General features: G+C 40.7%; 1 protein-coding gene across 1 annotated transcript in view; it reads right to left on the reverse strand.

The window, feature by feature from the left end:
• Nucleotides 1–19,173, reverse strand: part of C8B (complement C8 beta chain) — a 33,683-nt gene continuing 14,510 nt past the window's right edge. Inside the window, exons 4-12 of the mRNA XM_081011789.1 lie at nucleotides 16,965–17,106; nucleotides 14,752–14,884; nucleotides 13,974–14,171; nucleotides 10,424–10,664; nucleotides 6,916–7,044; nucleotides 5,414–5,577; nucleotides 3,630–3,783; nucleotides 2,333–2,401; nucleotides 1–1,084 (exon numbers count right to left, since the gene is read on the reverse strand). Of these exons, the coding sequence (XP_080867915.1) occupies nucleotides 939–1,084; nucleotides 2,333–2,401; nucleotides 3,630–3,783; nucleotides 5,414–5,577; nucleotides 6,916–7,044; nucleotides 10,424–10,664; nucleotides 13,974–14,171; nucleotides 14,752–14,884; nucleotides 16,965–17,106 (1,376 nt within the window). The 3' untranslated portion in view covers nucleotides 1–938. The remainder of the gene's footprint in view (nucleotides 1,085–2,332; nucleotides 2,402–3,629; nucleotides 3,784–5,413; nucleotides 5,578–6,915; nucleotides 7,045–10,423; nucleotides 10,665–13,973; nucleotides 14,172–14,751; nucleotides 14,885–16,964; nucleotides 17,107–19,173) is intronic.

Genomic DNA, 19,173 nt, shown 5'->3' on the forward strand with positions numbered 1-19,173 from the left:
TACAGCATAATGGTTAATCTTTATTTGTGTGGATCAAGTGTTTTTGCCCATAAGCTTTATGAATTTTAATTTATTTCATTTCATTTTTACATTCAGTTCCAGGTTGCTTGCGAAGGTCTTTCTTATACAGGGTAATCTACAGGGGAAAATCATCCAATGAATAAGCATATCATTATAACACAGTTTTGAAATTATTGGGTGTCACAGGGGTATTTGAGAGCACTTCACAATTCACTTTTCTCCCTTTAAGGCAATATCTAATTGGTTAAACAATTTACGTTCAATGCAATAAATGGGAAACTGAGTCTATCGCCACCACATTGGATTCAAGTTTCACATTTGACGAGGCTGCTGTGATTGAGATTTAAAGCTTTCATTTATCTCAGCAGGATGAAGCACCCTCCAGTGACTATTAGAAAAAAGTGTATTTTTAGGCATTCATGGGAAATAGTCGATTGAAGTTCAGCCAAATAAAGAAAAAGGTGTGAATTTCTTGATGTCAGAGTAACAGATGACTTTTTTGTATATATGCAAAATGGAAAAAAACACAGTGGCAGATATTAAACATATATATTTGCTGCATGTTCTGAACATGTATCTATTAATTATATTTTCCACATGATTTATACTCTGGTTTAAAAGGTCATATGAATTCATTCAGAAGTGTACAGAAAAGTCCTGCACAAGGGGACCATCAACACTGCTCATGCAATGTGATTCCCTCTATCCATTGAACTGCATAGGAAAACATATATCAATACTTTTGCCAGAGTCTCCATGCCTGAAGGGAGTTTCTATATCAGACCACAGCCATTTAAAGTGTCTACCTAAATAACAATAATAACAAAGTAAAAAAACTGGAATTAATACTAGTGGAAAATAGAAAACGCTTTTAGGGCCCTTCTATTGCTCTTCCAAGTAACTTCTCAAATATTTCACTAAGCAGTTTCAGTGTTTGGCCCCATGCATGGCTTGCCACCATTCTGCACTGCTGGGTTGTTACATTCCCGCCTTCTTGTCCGTTGTCCTCCAGAAGCTGCAGACCAGCTAGACCAACAGCTCCAGTTCCCATCTATAGCAACATCTGGGAGAATGAAAGATTAAAATCAGGGTTACTGTAAAAGTATTACAGATTTGGTGCTGGCCCGGTGTCAATCTTCCTCTCTTCTGCTAGTTCTCCTTATTTAGGTTCTGCACTAGCAGACATCTTGGATATGGTGAGAGTGACCATGCATCAAAGTGATACATTTAGCTGTGAGCAAGACGGATTTGAAATTGATAACTACACCTGAATCTAAAAGACATTTCTTTATCACACACCATGCTACTGATTCATTTAAAAATCTGGAACATTATTCAGGATGTAGTAGCTTGAGAACTTACTTCATGAAGGTGCCTTCTCTAGATCAATTCACAGCATGAACATGGAGGCTAAGAAATAGCCTCATGATAACTTAACCCACCCAACACCTTAAAATGGCCACGTAAATATTTATAGTCAGGCAAGAGGTACAGGTGGTTTACATGTGAGGTACAGATGTTTGCATTAGCAGGGGGAGCTCTGAAAGTGCAGATCTGCCAGTCTGCAGCAGATTCTTTCTTCAAAGGTGTCTTTCCTCAAGAAGGAGGCTGCCCAGCCCTGAGCACTGGGGTGTCAAAGAGTTCTCGAAGGCACCGATCAAGCTGTCTGTCAACTGACTCAATCTACACTTCCAAAGATCTCTTTTCAGGTAGGAGCCTGACGACCATTGCAGAGGGATGTCTTTAACAGCACAGACTGGCAGTCAGCTGGCTAGATCTATACCTTGAAAGGTCTCCTTCCTATAGTAGGAAGTCACCCTGAGCTGGGAGGGAGAAAGCATGGGGGCCAGACTAGTAACAAGCAAAGGAACACACAGTTCTAAGCAATCTCAGGATTTGTACAGCACAGGAAAAGCAACCAGGCGGTTGCAGACTACAGATCCTACTATCCTTGACCATTGGCCATCCTAACTGGGGCAGATGGGATTTATAGTCCAAAACATCTGGAAAGCATCTGGGATAGTGCATGTCAATGCTTTCAGAAGAGCATTAGAACTGAGAGATGCACCCCCTCTCCACCCACAAAATATACATATTATAGAATTATATTTTACTTTGGCAAACCTTCCTAGATGAGTAAGAAAAGGATAGGTAGCATCCAAATTGCTTTGGACAGTTTAAATATAAAGCCATATGTAAATACTTCTAAATAAAAACAAACAAATGCATCATTGTGTAGTCATTTTCTCCCAATAGTTTGTTCTTTTTCTTTTCTTTTTCTTTATATAAAAAAACCCTTTTAATCTCTTACCTGTCCTTAGTGTGTTTTCACAGGCAAGACCCCGATGTCCCAGGGGGCATATACACTCGCAGTGAGTCCCTGAAAAACACAGTAGGTAGAGTCAACCCATTCTTCTGAACCCATTTTATATATACACACAAAGCCTCAAGAAGCAGGTAAAAAAAAAATGTAGTGCAGAAAGGGTAGGAAGCAATCAGCACAATGTTGGCTCTTTCCCAATCCTTTCTAAAGAGGTGGCAGTAACAACACAGGAAAAGCTGACGTTGTACTTCTGCAAGAGGGTTGTAAATGGGAGTGCTCCTCGCCCTTATCTCAGTAGTGTTGAAACTATGCTTATCACGAACACTAGTCTTCAACTGGTTGTTCAGGAGCCACTATTAGACTGAAGCCTGATCTGACAGTAAAGAAAAAAGAAAGAAAGGGGTCCCTAGTTGCATGCTTCAGTTAAAGGTGGGTCAGAGTCCCAAAAGGTTGAAAACTGCTGATCTCGCAGAACTTGTGATGCACCAAGCCAAATGCAACCCACCACCAATGTATAGCTGCCTACAAGGGTCTTGGTGAGCCTCGTGTTTTGACAACAGGTGATGTGCAAGACCCCTGAGACCCTGGAGAGCAACTGCTAATCAGAGCTGGACAAACGGTGTGTCTTGATATCAGACAGTTTGCTCTCTCCCTGTCTTTGCACTGAGACTTATTGGGTAGCTGCTCACAGCACCGATCATTCTTGATGTACCGATACCCTAACAAAGTATGAAGACAGCTTCATATGTCCGAGTGACTCATTTTATTACAATTCAAAAATTACTTTCCCCTGTGCAGTGAAGCCAGTGTCATCTTCAAAGCAAGAGCAGCCCAAAACGTGAGTGGGGGGGTGGGGGAAGCGCTCAATGCAGAATCTCTGGTGATGATAATGATAACAGTCTTTAGCAGTTGCAGATGGCATTTCATCTTCCAAGAGCTGGGAGAAACACTAATTAATGGCCAGAGAGCTAGTCAGCTTGCTAAGCTTAGCAAAGCTATTTCCGAAAGAGATTTCAAGCAGATTGCAACTTTGTGTTTTATGCATAATTGAGTTGGAAAAGCCTTCCTAAATGTAAATGATTAAGATTACATTCCACTTGCCAAAGCGGCACAGTCCGCTATCTCGCTGCACTGCCCACGAAACAATAGTGACATTTAAATGAATATCTCTTCTTATTATATTCCCTTCATGATATTTAATGGGAAAACGAAGACAGCTGGGGCAAAAGCACACTCTCTCCTGATCAGCGATGTGGGGCATGAAAGGGGAGAGGCCAGATCTTACCTTTCAAAAAAGCATTTCCATTGCCCTGGCACTGACTGCAGTGACAGCTACTCGTTTCCTGTTGGAACTCTTCCAGGGCACGCCTCAAGTTTTGTTTCAGGGTATTTGCATTTGCAAAGGTGGTGGCAGTTACTAATTCATACAGTGGCTCCACCTACATTGAGAGGGGAGGGGGGGAGAAGTGGTAATATACTTTAAATTAAAAAGGTTTTTAGAGTGCATTGCAGTCATCCAGTCTTGAAGTCATCAATGCCTGAACTACAGTGGTCATGCTTTCCTTGTCCAGAAACACCATGGTTGTTGCATCTGTCACAGCTGATTAAAGGCACTTCAGGCCACTGAGGTTACCTAAGTTCAAGTTTTGGATTATAACTTCCATTAGCACTGACCATGCTGGCTGTGGGCCTCAGACCCAGCACCAGTGTTTGCTCAGGTCTGGCACTGACCCCAGGGCTCAGAAGAGCCCCTCATTGGTCTGACCCAGATGTGCCAACCATCACTACTCTCCCCCCAAACCAAGTGGTGGGTGGGCATCAGTGGCACCTTTGAAAGAGAGTCAAGCTCAGCTTCCCTCCACAGTCACTGTTTTCAGAGTTAATACTTGAACACTATATCCATGATATCCACCCCCCGCAATCAGATTTTAATAGCTATTGTTAAACTAGAGTTGGGGGACCTTTTCGGGTCAAGGTCCATGCTCCTGTGATGGTAACCTATTGGGGGGGCCAACTTGCTCGTGGGTAAGGTACAAACCAGCCAGTGGGCAGAGGCCCAATTCCTCTCTCTTTATCTGTTACCAGCTTTCACTCTCTTTCTGAACTCTCCTTTCTCCCCAGCAAGTGAATAAGAGATTGCTATCACCAGAGGTCTGAATTGTTAGCCTACAAGGGTCTTTTGAAATGAGGCTCAGGGCTACACGCAACCCAAGGACTACAGCTTGCCCACCCTTAGGTTTCAATCCAAAGATGTGCCAATGGAAGGAGACCAGTAGAAGGTGATTTTTGTATCCCTTCCTCCTCCAGAGTAAACACTCTAGAATAGGGATGGAACAGAAATTCAACTCAGTTTTCATTTAAAGCTGAATCGATGAACGTGTAGCCATACTTCAGAATACGCACATCCAATTTTTGCAATGCAGTTCTCCAAATAAACAATGTTTGTATAAATGCATATATATGGGGCAAGTGTGCATAAAAATGAAGACATGGGGCAGGGGGAAATAACATACAAAAATATATTTTGGAAATTGCTTGCAAAAATGTTAAAGCTGCATATAAAGTTGTGTTAAGAGAAATTTGTACGAGAATGCTAATGAATTTTCATGAGGATAATTGCACATTGCTTCAAAATGTGGAGAACTGAATTTATGATCAGGGAAATGAGAAAGAGGGAACCAAAATTGACAGATCCTCCAATCTCTACTCCTGAATTGGGTGGAAAATGCTTTTTTAAAAAATGGACGAGGACACCTTCCATGAGAGCACCCAGCCCTTAGGAGAGACATGGGAGCTCCTTGGGGAAGTCAGGGCACTGTAAAGTAATCTTCTACTGACCGCTTCCAATCATTTCTCTGGATAGAAACTAATGTGAAATTTAATTGATCATGTCTTTTCTCTTTCAATTATATAATCAAATTTATTTTTCCATCTTGATTACATCACAGTTTCAAATCCAATGTGAAAATTTGAAATTCGCATACTTAAATTTTAACAAATTTGTACAAGCCTTGTATCCCCAAACACATTTCAGTGTGTCAATATAGCATTGTGATTGCTTTACATCACCTTCATCCGGATGATTTCAGGGTTGTACTGAACAGCATCTCCCCACTCTTGCATCAGTTCTGCAGTGGGCAGGTCTTTGTAAGCAAGTGTTGTTATATATTCGCTTGCACCTCCACGAACAAGGGCGACAAAGTCATCCACAACTTTCCTTTCTGCTGTGTTATCTGTAGAGGCACAATTAAACACATCAGTTCAGATTACATGTGCATCCGTACATGAATATTTATCATCTGATAACTGTAACATCAAGCAATGATTTAGACAAGTGGAAAGACCTCCTGCATACAAGGCTGCAGACGGAATGCCATCCTTCCTTCTAATAATGAACCCAGGATGTTTCAGAAGGATAGGAAAGGGAAAGGAATGCTCTTTTCCTTTCAAGCTTTCCAGAATCTATAAAGACACTCCCTGGCAATAAAATCTCCTGATGATAAAGCTTAAAAATGTTCAGGGTTGAACCTTTCAAACCTCTAGTGCAAGTATCTGGAACCTTTGGTGCTCCAGATGTTGCTGAACTACAACTCCCAGAATCCCTGGCAATTGGGCATGCCTTCTGGGGCTGACAGAATTATAGTTTAGCAACATCCATTTTAGACGGCCAAAGGTTATCCACACCTGATCAAGTGTTAGTAGTATAGCACAGCAGGATAAGGCGAGGTAACTTTTTTAAAAAAAGTGCCCATCAAGACTTCTCCACTCTTGAAACTTCCCCAACCCTGACCTGAATAGCACAAGATTCCTGCACCAGGTTGTCCAGAAATGTGAAGAGGAACACGCCACTTAGCAGCTTGAGACACTGCAATGTCCACTCGTATCACCTTAAATTTAATATTGTTAAACAGAGGAAATATAAGCAACGAGCTCAAGTGAGTAAGGAATTATTCACTGTTTTATGCAATCATTTTTAATTATTTTTTAAATTGTATCTTTGTGATCCTCTAGATTAGCTAGATTAGATTTTGTCTTCAAGAGATTTTGGATCACAACACTAGTCTGCCCCAGCCAGCATGGCTACTCAAGTTGTAGTCTAAAACACCTGAAGGGCAACAGGTTGGGGAAGTCCGCTTTAAGCCCTGTTTATAATTACTATTTTATAAAACTATCAAAGATCAGTCATGCATTACTTTAAATTGATTTATTTAGTGTGCCTTTGGTAAACTGCTGATGGTCCTTTTTTTGCCTTCCTTTTCTCTTTCTTCATTTGTGTTATTATTTTAGTATGTTTTGAAGGATATATACAAAAGGGCTGCTAATTTCTGTTTCCTATGTTTGTAACAACCACTGAAACATTATAGCAGCCCATTGTTTTTCAATGGACTGGTACATTTCAAAATAAAGTATGCTTTTTACAGAACTGTCTCCTTTAAAACTCACGTTTTATCAACAATTACAGTCACCTTTTAACAAAATTGTTTTCTTTTTCAAACAAGTATTTTGTGCATGAATGAAATTTCTAAATTAGTGTGTGGATTGTTCACATTCCTTGACCATGGTTCACTTACCTCCAATTTCTTTTAAAATGGCATCACAACCTGCAATTGATATTCCAGCCGATAGATAAACACCATAAATATTTGCACCAACTTTGACTCCGTGATTTGTACAAGACAGGACATCACTTAAAGAGTAGCCTTAAGGAGAGAGAGAGAGAGAGAGAGAGAGAGAGAGAGAGAGAACACAATATTTATTAAAAGAAACAGGTTTGGATCCGAAATCTGTGTGAGTGTATGACACTTCACTTCCACTATCAGGAAGAATGCACCCAACCCCAGCTGCTCCGAGTGTCTCCTGACCCTCTGGATCCACGTTGCTGGGAATAGCAACAGAGAGAGAAAATCATAGGAACAAAAGAAGGATCATAGGAACAAAAGAAGCTGCCTTATATTGAGTGAGACCTTTGTTCTATCTACCTCTGCATTGTCTACAATGACTCTCCAGCATTTCAGGTAGCTAACAATCCCAGCCCTACCTGGAGATGCTGGGGATTGAACCTAAGACCCTCTGTATGCAAAGCAGATGTTTTCCACCACTAAGCCAAGGCTCCTCCCAATTGGCACTGGGTAAGCAGAAAACAGTGGGACGCGGGTGGCACTGTGGGTTAAACCACAGAGCCTAGGGCTTGCCGATCAGAAGGTTGGCGGTTCGAACACCTGTGATGGGGTGAGCTCCCATTGCTCGGTCCCTGCACCTGCCAACCTAGCAGTTCGAAAGCACGTCAAAGTACAAGTAGATAAATAGGTACCGCTCCGGCGGGAAGGTAAACGGCGTTTCTGTGCGCTGCTCTGGTTCGCCAGAAGCGGCTTAGTCATGCTGGCCACATGACCCAGAAGCTGTACGCCGGCTCCCTCGGCCAATGAAGTGAGATGAGCGCCGCAACCCCAGAATTGTCCACGACTGGACCTAACAGTCAGGGGTCGCTTTACCTTTACCTTTAAGCAGAAAACTGCTAGAGAACACCCCAGAAGGCCATATAAAAACAGGTGCCTACCTGTCTAATTGGAAGGAGGGGGAGTTTAACCCATTCCTTTACCATGGTCTTGATGGAATCAACCCTCTGTTCCTGCTATTTCCAGTGGGAGGAAAGCTGTCATTAGCACCAACGCGAGCTTTCTCCCCCTTGCAAATAGTGGGGATGGGGTTTGTGCATGAGGCGAACAATGACGAGTTAAAGCTCCCCAACTATTTGTTAAACAAACAAAAAACAGCTGCACAATGCCAAAGTATGCAATAAATATCACATCTACCTTGGCCCTTAGAGAAAGACTTGGGCTACTATCTATATATCAATATCAATATCAATATCAATATCAATATCAATATCAATATCAATATCAATATCAATATCAATATCTATCTATATCTATCTATCATCTATCATCTAAACATACACACAATGAAGGATAAATTCTTCACTAACAATAGTAGTGTATTCTATTCTATTCTATTCTATTCTATTCTATTCTATTCTATTCTATTCTATTCTATTCTCTCCCTCCACACCTGTGTTTCCAATGAAAATAGCACCCTTCACAAAGCAATCATGCTTAGATTGGGTTTGGGGTGGGGAAAGCTCTCATAGGCTCCAATGGGATTTCTATGCTGGGGTGTGCAGGGCTGAGGTGGAGAGGCCACAGACTAGATGTGTCATGGCCCAGATATGGCCTAAAGGCTAGTAGTTCCCCATCCCTGTCCTATCTTCTTGCTATCCAATAAATGAGAAAACAGATTGCATGAGATTGGAAGCACTGAATCTTCATGACCAGGAATTTTACAGCTTCCTATCTCCTGAGCTCCCACATCCCCCGAAAACTCCCTGGAAAATGCTGCGGGACTTCCAGAGCATCAGCCACTAGAGAAATGTTGGTTGCACAGAAATGCTTTGTTTGTGTGCATGGACTTCTCTGGATCCGAGTCACTGCATGTCATAGAGAGGAATCCAGTAAGTCCTTCTACAGACAGTTTGTCAAGCTCCCGTTGCCAATGGGTAAACAAGAGACTGAAGCTATTGATTAACAGCCCAAAGCTCTCTTTGTTCTACACAACAAACACTAGCCCTTGTGAAAGCACCATCCATCAAGCAGTAAGAGCAATGTCAGATAGGAGAGTCGTCCCAGTAAATTATTTACCGCTCCTCAGAGTCCTACGATCTGTATGCTTACAGAAATGGAGAGGAGTGGCACAACTAGAAACCTTAGAGAACCTACAAGATTGAGAGGGGGTTAGCTTCAGATTTTATCAATGGATTTAGCCACTTTATTGTTCTTGGAAAGTGTTTCCGAGCCATTTTCAAGTGGTTGAAAAAATACTTTAACAGTGCAACCTTATACACCCCTGTGTGCACAAAGTATGTCCCACAAAGTTAAATGCGGCTTCCTCCCTGGTACTGGATTGTAGCTTAAATGACCATCATTTCTGTGATGCTTATAGGCCATAGTCATCATACAGAAGCAACATAGGAAACACGAAACATTGCAGATATTTCTGCATGATACCAACCTATGTAACAATATCCCACACTAAATTTCCACTTATTACTTATTACTTCCTTGTTAGAAATGCTGGGATTTTTTTTAAAAAAATAATTCACACCTTCAAGTGGTTTGCATTGATCTAAAATAATAAAAGCAACAATATCAACAATCACACACTAAAATGTAAAAACAAAACAAAAACGGAGTCCGTATTAAAACCTGGAGCTAAAACAACAGAACAGCCTGGCAGAATTAGAAGCTTTTTAGACTTTCCAGAAAGGCCAATTGTATGCATCTGTCACCCCTCCTTTGGGAAAGAATTCCATTAAAGAGAACTGGAGCCATCACCAACTTCTTATGAATGACAATTTTGCCTTTCTTGGTGGCCGGTCCTGTAACCTCATTACTTCATCTCAACTCTTGGGGGTGAGGGAAATGAATACTTTATACAAGAAGGCATGGTGTCAGATAAATACCTTCCTTGTTCCTTAAGGAATTAAATATCAACATGACTTGTTACATTGCCTTTATTTATCTTGTTTCATACTCAGGAATTAAATTCTAGATTAAAAGATTAAATAATATATATGCAAGTTTCCAAGGCCCCCAATGTAAATGTACAGAGCTACAAGCCAAATGGTTAGGCCTTGAAAGTTCTGTGTCAAAATGATAACCAGGTCCATTGGGTTTGGGAGTCTAAGATAGTGGGATTAGCAGCATCACACATAATAATAGTAAATGCTCAGATCAGACAGATGGTTTTAAAATCTGAGCAAATAATAACAAAGTCACCAGCAGAAAGATACAGACATGTAATCACAAATATTTGTTGCTTTCTCATTGAAAGAGCCTGACAGTCAGCATCCAGCTAAATCAAACAAACAATTCTCTTTGCAGGAAAATGAATTAAGCAGGTAACTATTGCTTTACTCAAATATGCCACCTTGTGTGATGTCAAATACCTATGCTGGGTTCAGAACATTGTTCCATGTCAGCATAAAACAATCTGGTTTGTCTACAGCCGTCTCTGCCCACATACCTGCACTTTGAAGCTTCTCATCATTCAAGATCAAAGTATATTCATAAATTCCACCAAGGGTAGCTTCAGTAATGTAATGTGTTCCGTAGTCTCTGTAGAGTTCTCGATATTCCCCATAACTGTACTCTAAAGGCAAGCGAAGAAGTCTCTGGAAGAACTCATGGTGAAGCATTAAATTCCGACTCTTCAGTTTATATTGGGCAACTTCCAGTTCAGAACGGGCATGAATAAATTTTCTAGACTAAATTGAAGCAAATGCATTCAAATGAGAGATAGGATATTTGTAAAGTCTTCCACCATTGCATTACAGGCCCCCCTATATATTTATACATCCATAGACATTTTTACAACAATCTGTGTTGCTGCTTGCATTAAATACATTTTGGAAATACAATAAAATATGAAAAATATATCACACTGAACCTCAGTATGAAATAAATGTACAGGTGATGCTGCTGCTGCTTTGATTGATTTATTACCTTTTACATTTGTTTCAAGGTGACTTATAAACCACTACAAATAGATTTTAAAACGGTACAAAAACAACTGAAAATAGGTTTTAAAATGATACAAAATGAATACCTAAGGTTGGAAAAGTTGGTTGGAACAGCAGCATCTTTAGTTGTTTCTAGAAAGCACAGGTATTGTCATAAAAGATGGGGGGCGGGAACACATTCATTGCACCCATTCATCAGGTCTCCTGGAGAACCTGCACATAATCCTTCCATGAAAAGAGAACTGTACACATTTCCTAGTCAATATACATACTCCCCAACAGGCTTTGAGAAATGTGCATAGATTGACTGAATTTTGTACATTCTCCAGCTGTTATTTTGGCTGCATTTTGTACATTCTCCGAGCAATATGCACATTCCCCAGTCACTTTGCATAGCCTCCAAGAAGCATGACTTTTACCTCCTTTCATGTTCAGAAATGTCTGAGATGTGCTCCTCAGGCTGCTTTTGACCCACTGCCTAATCATACATGGCCCTCTGCATTGGGTAACTAGCAGGAGTGGATTTAGGATGGTGCAAAGAGGGGGCACCATCTCAAAGCCCAGCAAGTGAGGCAGTGGGCTTTGGGAAGGAAATATGAGGCTCTTAGAGTCCTTCCTTTTCCTTCCTAAAGCCTAGTTAGTGCTTTTCCAGCTTTGGGAAGGCTGTGGGAGGGCTCTGCAACTGCTTTTGGGAAGGCAGTGGAGCGTGCCAAATATTGGCTTTGCACAGGGTGCCATAGTACCCAAGTCTGCCATGGTTCACAAGCCTGTTCTGTGCTGCCCCACCAACCCTACTGAATAATCATTTTGCCTTGGGTGAAGCCAGAAATAACACTGGGTTGTATGGTAGTCTATGGACTTTGCGACAAAGATATCCAGACTCATGTCTAAGCCAAAAATATGAGAAAATGTAATAGTAGAGTAACCTTCAAGAAAGTTGTGCCAACTAGATGTATATTTTACATGGGGGGGAGGGGGGATATATGTATAGCTAACTGTATTCACATGATTCATTCATTGAAATAAATCTTCAAGTTTAATTAGGGAATTAAAAGTACACTAATTATTCTGGCACTGAATCAAATTTCCTAATGCACTTGATAAAAATAATAATAATAATTGTCAGTGCTATTTTTCTAGAAAAAGAGGTGCCGTCACCATGAATGCCTCCCTCATTCTCTTAAAATGGCAATGGTACCTGAGAGGCTGAGTTTCAGCTGGAAAACTCCCCTGATAATTGTGTTGCCTAAGTATCTAAATCTTATAACCATTTTTTTTAAAAAAAATATTTTTTCATATCAGTGATAATAAGGTTTCTTCTCCCCATAATTTTGTGAGCTGAAGAATTTGAAGATTTTGTAGTGCTGAAATCCAGTCCCGCTTTTTAAGTATCAAGTGGTTTGTTTTGAAATAAATTCTACATGGATCAGTATCATCCTCCCGCAATGAAACTGCGAGTATTTCATACAACCCACACTGCTTTCCTGAACAAGGCATTTCAGTGGATGCACCGACTCTTCCAAGGTGAATCGGCTTGCTTCAGTCTATAATTAAACTATGTAAGGCCTGCAAGCAGTTTTCATTATATATTACTGTCATGACTGCCCTGCAGTGGAATAGCTTGGTTTCTTTGCTTCTATTGCCATATTCTGAACTGACAGCACCTGTCTTGTTTCACCAGTCTAACATTAGCATGGCCTTTTATGCACATGCTGACATCCCTCTGGAAATTCCAAGGACAGGAAGGCAGCCATCTCAGAAAGTACCCTTGGAGAAACAGATTCTTAAGCAGAAGTGAGCAGTGGGGCATCAGGGCTTTGAACCCAGCCTTCCAGTCAAATTCCGATCATACCTGTAGGGTACTCTCACACATCCCCTGTAGCCTTATCCAATAAACGAAAATGCACACTTTTACATGGCCAGATCTTTTGCATACATCCCTCCACAGACATTCATTCCAATTCCTTCACAATATATATGCTTGCTGCCCATATACATCACTGCACAACTTTCTTTCCATGGAACCTCCCTGAAATTATGGATCTGTGTAGCATTCTGTTATTGTTTGTATGGCTGTTTGTTTTTAAAGTATATATAGATCACTTTTCAGGCAGACCTCACAAAGTGGTTGACATAAGGTTATGACAAAGATAGGCATCACTTTAAAAAGAAAAAGGGGAAAAGATTACCATACAATAAATACAACAACTCATTTAGAAAAAAGTTGTTACTGTATCTTCTTCATTCCCCCTTGGGGCATGAGGTTATGTGATAGTTGGCATATAGGTTTATAATAAATCAATAAAAACATACTTTAAAAATAAAATAAAATAAAATGGATCATCTGTTTGGGAGGGGAAAGCAGATAAGAGTGTTTGGATTCAGGGCCCCCTAGGTGGTCAACACTGACACCGGTGACAACATGGAAATCCTATATATGAAGCCAGGACTGCAGAAAATGTGACCCAGTAAGTCACTGTAGCTGCATCTACATCACACATTTAAAGCACTACGAACCGACTTCAAAGAGCTATGGCTTCCCCCCAAGAATTCTGGGAGATGTAGTTTTGTAGGGGTGCTGAGAGTTGGTTGGAGACCCCTAATTTATCCTCCTAGATCTATAATTTCCAGACATGCCACTGAAGAGAGATGGATTGTTAAACCACTCTGAGAACTGTAGCTCTGTGAGGGAAACAAGGGTCTCCGAACAACTTTAAGCACCCTTAATAATCTATAGCTTCCAGTATTCTTTAAAGGAAGCCATGACTGTTTGAAGTGCGAAGATCGTGCTTTAATGTATGGTGTGGACTGAGTAATGTGTCAGAATGATCCCAGACCTGAACCATTGTTTTGGAGCTAATTCAGAAAGGGTGATGTGACAACAGAAAGAAATCTCTGAATATAGTGATTTTCAGCTCTAAATGTGGTGTGAAAACATTTGAGCAAAACTAAAAACACCCTTACTTTTCCTAACTTCAAAAGACAGTACACAGTGTTTCTAAAACTGTCCATGTTCACTAAAATGAACCTAGAGTTATGGAGAAGCATGTTTACCGTTGAAGAAAATCGTTTTGTCCTCTGAATGTACTTCTGGTACCTCTGGTCATCCTTACTGTAACCAACTTCAAACATGCCTGGTATTTTTATGCCAATGCTGAAGCTTTGTTGTTCCGCTTTTGCCTTGGAGACATTCTCTTCAAAACGTGAATAAGATTCATATTCAGTCAACGCAAATTCATATTTGCCTTTGGTCTAAACAAAAAACATGAATAAGGAACTTTTTGTATCCTGATTCCACGCCTAAAGTTATCATAATTTTTGTAGTTTTCATTCTATATATTTATTGCAAACCAATAAAACCAATAAATAAATTTATTGCAAACCAATATTCTGTATATGACAGCAAATAAATGGCATTCATAATTAAATAAATACATAGTTGTCCACATGCAGACATGTTTTACACATAAGGCATATGGCTGGTTGGTAGAAAGTTAAGTGCCTCAACAATATATTACAAAAATATGTATTGCTGATTCATTAAAAGAGAGACAGAATCCTTAGCTGCTTTGCTGAAAATGTGAAAAATCTTCCTTATGAAGGAAAAATGCAACTCATAATACCTGATATTATCAGTGAAGAGGTCTTCTGGATTATCTCTAACACACATATGTAGAGTACTTGAGGAAGCCCAAGTGACTCGGACTTCACATAAAACACGTAAGCATAAAACATAAATATTTGGTTGAGCATTATTTTCACTTTAATAAATGACTTGATGTATCAACAATCCGAGGAATTTTAACTGCACGTACAGCTCTTTAATACATACCTCTGCCAAATAGCTTTCTACATTGTATGGTTTTCTGAAATTGGTGTCTCCAATATACTGGGGAGAACATGCTCCAGCATAGTATTTATAGTCTAAAACCCATCCTTCCAGGTCGTTTGTGAAAATATTTAATCTGGGGAGAAGGGAAATGGATAAAGTTGCCGTGCTTAGACATTGGTTATTCAAAGTAAGTTATACATCTTCTTTTGGCAACATCTTTTAGTTCATATGAGGCCTGTTTTGGCCTTGGAAAAACTACACAATTTTTTAAAAAGCAGTAATGCAGCAAATGGGAGGGAGTCAAAACTGGGTCTGTCTATCAAGCATACTGATTTTCCCAGACACAGTGAACAAATTATATTCTGTTATCATCCAGGAGAGAACCTGGATGTATTATGAATTTTTTCATACTTGCACTACTTGTAACCCACTAAGCTGAACAGAACCCAGCAGTCAGGTGTGGCAGTCCATGAGAGTTAAAATGGTTAAAACCTGAAACAGTTAAAACCTGTTCCATTGCTTCCTTTCTAGATGTATATATAGGTGGACAGGGCCTTGTGTGTGAGGGAGGCTATAGTATATGCAATAGAAACATAGCAAGTTGCCTTATACTGAAGTCAGACCGTTGGCTCAGTCAGTTCAGCATTATCTATACCAGATTGCAGCTACTGTGCTTTCCAGAGGGGATGGGAGCAGGGGTCAGTGCACAGGAAACAGAGCAGCAGGACCCATCACCAGAGGGGTCTCTGTCTCCACAGCAGGCTCTGAGGTGTAAGGAGCAGCAGCAGAATCTGTCTTGGAGGCTGGGGCAGGCAATAACCCACAGCCCATCTCCCTAGCTGGCCAGGTGGAGCTCGCTATGTGATTCTTCAGCTGGAGTAGGCCCAGAACAGGTGAGGGTCATTTGCCTCGTTAAGCCCAGATGCTGCAATCATTGAGGTGCTGTGTCTGCTCAAGTAACTGCCCATGTTGATGCTCCAGGATCTCTGTGGGACTTTGGGCATGTGGACTGACCCTGGACTGGGAACTTGACATACTGACTTGCCACCAGGTAGGCCAGGGGTTTGGGACACCCAGGGTATAGAATTTTTTTATTTTAAAAACGTTCCACTATTAATTGTATTGGACCTTTGGCTAGAATGTATTAGTCCTGTTTTGGTGTGCCTGCATTTTATGACTCTTGCGATAAACTCCTTTCCTATCTGACCCTGAAAGTAGCACAAATGGTCACTCAGGATGTTCTGCTACTTCTGCTTTGAGATAGCATCGGGGTGAAGAAATCCGGCATCTCCTTGAGAGGTTCCAAGGAACAGATAGGGACAGGAATGTTTGTAGAAGGATGTTTAGGAATGTTTCAATGTTTTATAACTCTTTGTGTGCTGTGTTTGAGCTACAATATAAGCTTTGTTCTGTTTTTACTCTGGTCAGACCTTTTTCTGAAGTGGTGGTTCGGCTAGAACAACCATGTTAAGTTGAGCTATTAAAATAATATCTAAGCTTGCTGTAATTCTTTGGTTCCATGTTTCATTTAAAAGCTGTTCCCTCACCTGGGTAATGAACAGGTGGTGGTGAAGTAGATTCTTCCCATGAGCTGATGAAGGTTCAGATGGAGCTAAAAAGTTTCTAAGACCTGTTGTAAAATTCTGCTGCAAGAGGGTATCATGGCTACTTTTCTAGGAAGTATGAGAATGTGTCTCAAAATCCCCCTTTTCTCTAAGCAGTCATAGAATTTGTTGATAGTTCTTCTCTTCTAAAGCAGGAATGTGAAATCTCAGCCAGGCCCCTGAGCCAAATATGGACTTCTAGGCCTATTTATCTGGCCCTTGAGAATCCCCAAAGCCTTTTCCCCTCCCTGATCACCTCATCTCTTCCCAGGCCACAGCCTCACCAGCCTAGTTTCACACCCTCCTTGAGTGTTTTTGGAATGTTTCCTTGAACTCTGTTAATTCCTCATGGTGGTCTGAATGTAGGGTAGGGGTGGGCAGGTGCAGAAACTAGCCTGCTGAATAAAGGTAAATTTTACATTTGTTGCTCCGCCTACTTTTACCTCTGGTCCCACCCACCATTGGCATATAGCTCTGGGGAAGATTGCCCAGAAGTGAATGTGACCCTCAAGCTGAAAAAATGGTTCCCACCTCAGTTCTAAAGGTAGAACTGCAAATTGTTCCATTTGGCAACAATCCTGTTTCTGGAAATATAATGGAACTGCTTACCCACTTGCTAGCATTTGTATTCCCCAGTATTGTTCCATCTCCTGGCTGCACTTTTTATACACTTTCTTACAATTTCTTTCATCTGACTGATCCCCACAGTCATCATCTCCATTGCAAAGCAGCCTCCGATTAATGCATCTCCCTACAACACAGAGTGGGAACACACTAATTAATTGTTAATCTGATATTTCCCTTTAGCTCAATCAGTGCAATGCTTTGCCCCTGACCCCTGAAAATGTGAAGATGCAATTATCAATTTATTTCAGGGAAAGCGCTTGGCTTATCTGCTCCTTTACAAATTCGGGTTTAATAACCAGGCACATTTAATTGATTAGGATGAGTCTGCATAAACATTTTTGTAATATTATTTTGAACTTAAATTAGCGGCAAATTGTATTGCATTTCTTAGGCGAAAAGTCGTCACTAGCAGAACTTGAGAAATATGGTACAACTGTAATTGCAACATGCAGCCAATGTATAACCTAGCAATCTGGTTGAAATATAGAATGTACAGAGTATTGAGGATCATTGTTTTGAAAAGGCAATGTTTCTGTACTTTAGAATTGTGCTGAAATGCTTGAAAGCATGCTCGTACTAGCTTTGTTTGGATGTAATAATAAACTATGGTTTACTGTTACATCGATGTTCCTGTGCAAACCTCAGGCTCACACCTTCCCTGTTCTGCTTTGCACTGCCATGAGAAGCACTGCCAGCCTACCGCTAGGCAGAGTAAGGCAATTATCTCAGGTGCAGATGCTAGAGGAGGTTGCAGTAGTCCCTTTAAGTTCCTCCTGAGGTTCTGTTCCTCAACAATTCCCCTCCATTGGAGATTAGAAATATGTGTGCAATATGCCTAAACTAGCCTGCTGTCCTCAGGTGCACAGAGATATACATACAGACAGATGCTATCACATTGTATGTGTTAAAGCAAGACTTAACTGCTAGTTAGTTTCTGTACATGAAAAGGGGTGTGTGGAACATGTTGCTATGTGCTTCAGACAACAAGATGGCTTGGGTCAGTCCTGGAGGAAAATGAGAAGCTTTCACTTCCATTTTTTAATTAACGGCCAATTAGTGTTATGTCATAAGCTGGACAAACTGTGGATAGTTTTAACTATGCTTTGCTGAATGCAAACCTCACTTTATGATGCTGACTGGTGTCCATACACCTTAGTTCAGATTAGCTACAGTTTAGGATTTGGATGTAACATTAAACTGTGGTCAGTTGGAGATGGAGGTGAAATCTTCCAATCTCCTCACTGTACTTGTGCAAAAGAAGAGACTGGAAAGTGGCCACTCAAACCCAAGGCTTGCACTGTCTCATTTATGTTTTGAAAAATAACAGTTCATCATTATATTTCAATGAGGCCACTGTCTGCAAAAAGTTGAGTAACTGAACAGCCTGCACTCAATGTCCTGTGCTGAGAAGCAGCAGTTGATGGGCCATTTTTGAATACTAAACCTGGATCTATAGAAGTGGGTAAATACAGTGCAATGGCTTCAACCTTGGATTTATATCCCTGTTCTCTATTCCCCAAAACTACAATAGGATGAGTTACCTACTAGTGATTTTTACTGCTGTATTTTAATCTATTGAAAGCTGCCTAGATTGGCTGGGGTAACCCAGTTCGATGGGTGGCATATAAATAATCATTATTATTAGCACTAGTAGTATATAAATATGTCCACCACCTAAGGATTCCTCATCCATAAAACTGAGTCTAAGCAAATTTGTACTGCAAATCCTACTTATGGCACTCTTGAGTCTATGTTTTCAAAACCTCCTTTCTGCCCTGCCATAACTCTTATTCCTGTGCCAACTTCCTGCCTTTCCCCCTTCTCCTTGACCCCCAAAGTGCTTCTGGTTCTGCTTCCACTGCTTTCTTGGCTTGAATAAGACCCTGCCCTAAACTTCTTGAAAACTGGGACCGCCTGCTTGCTATGAAAGCAGAATCTGCCAACGTTGCACATAGCCTAATGCAAAGTCTCTTTCCCATGGCATCCCATTTGCATTACCAACTTAATGCTTCCTGCATCCTTTCATCACTTGCTGCAACCACCAAAAAAAGTACAATTTCTGTAGGAATTCCAAATGTTGCCATTGCATAAAAAACAAGCAAACAGCAACCTGGAGTTTCCTGGCTGCAGAAATCGAGACAGCACTGCTGTGTCTAATAAATCCTCATTTTTTTGTTTTATAGCGAAGTTT

The sequence above is a fragment of the Podarcis pityusensis genome (genome assembly GCF_964106645.2).
Source record: "Podarcis pityusensis genome assembly, chromosome: 6".
Classification (NCBI taxonomy): domain Eukaryota; kingdom Metazoa; phylum Chordata; class Lepidosauria; order Squamata; family Lacertidae; genus Podarcis; species Podarcis pityusensis.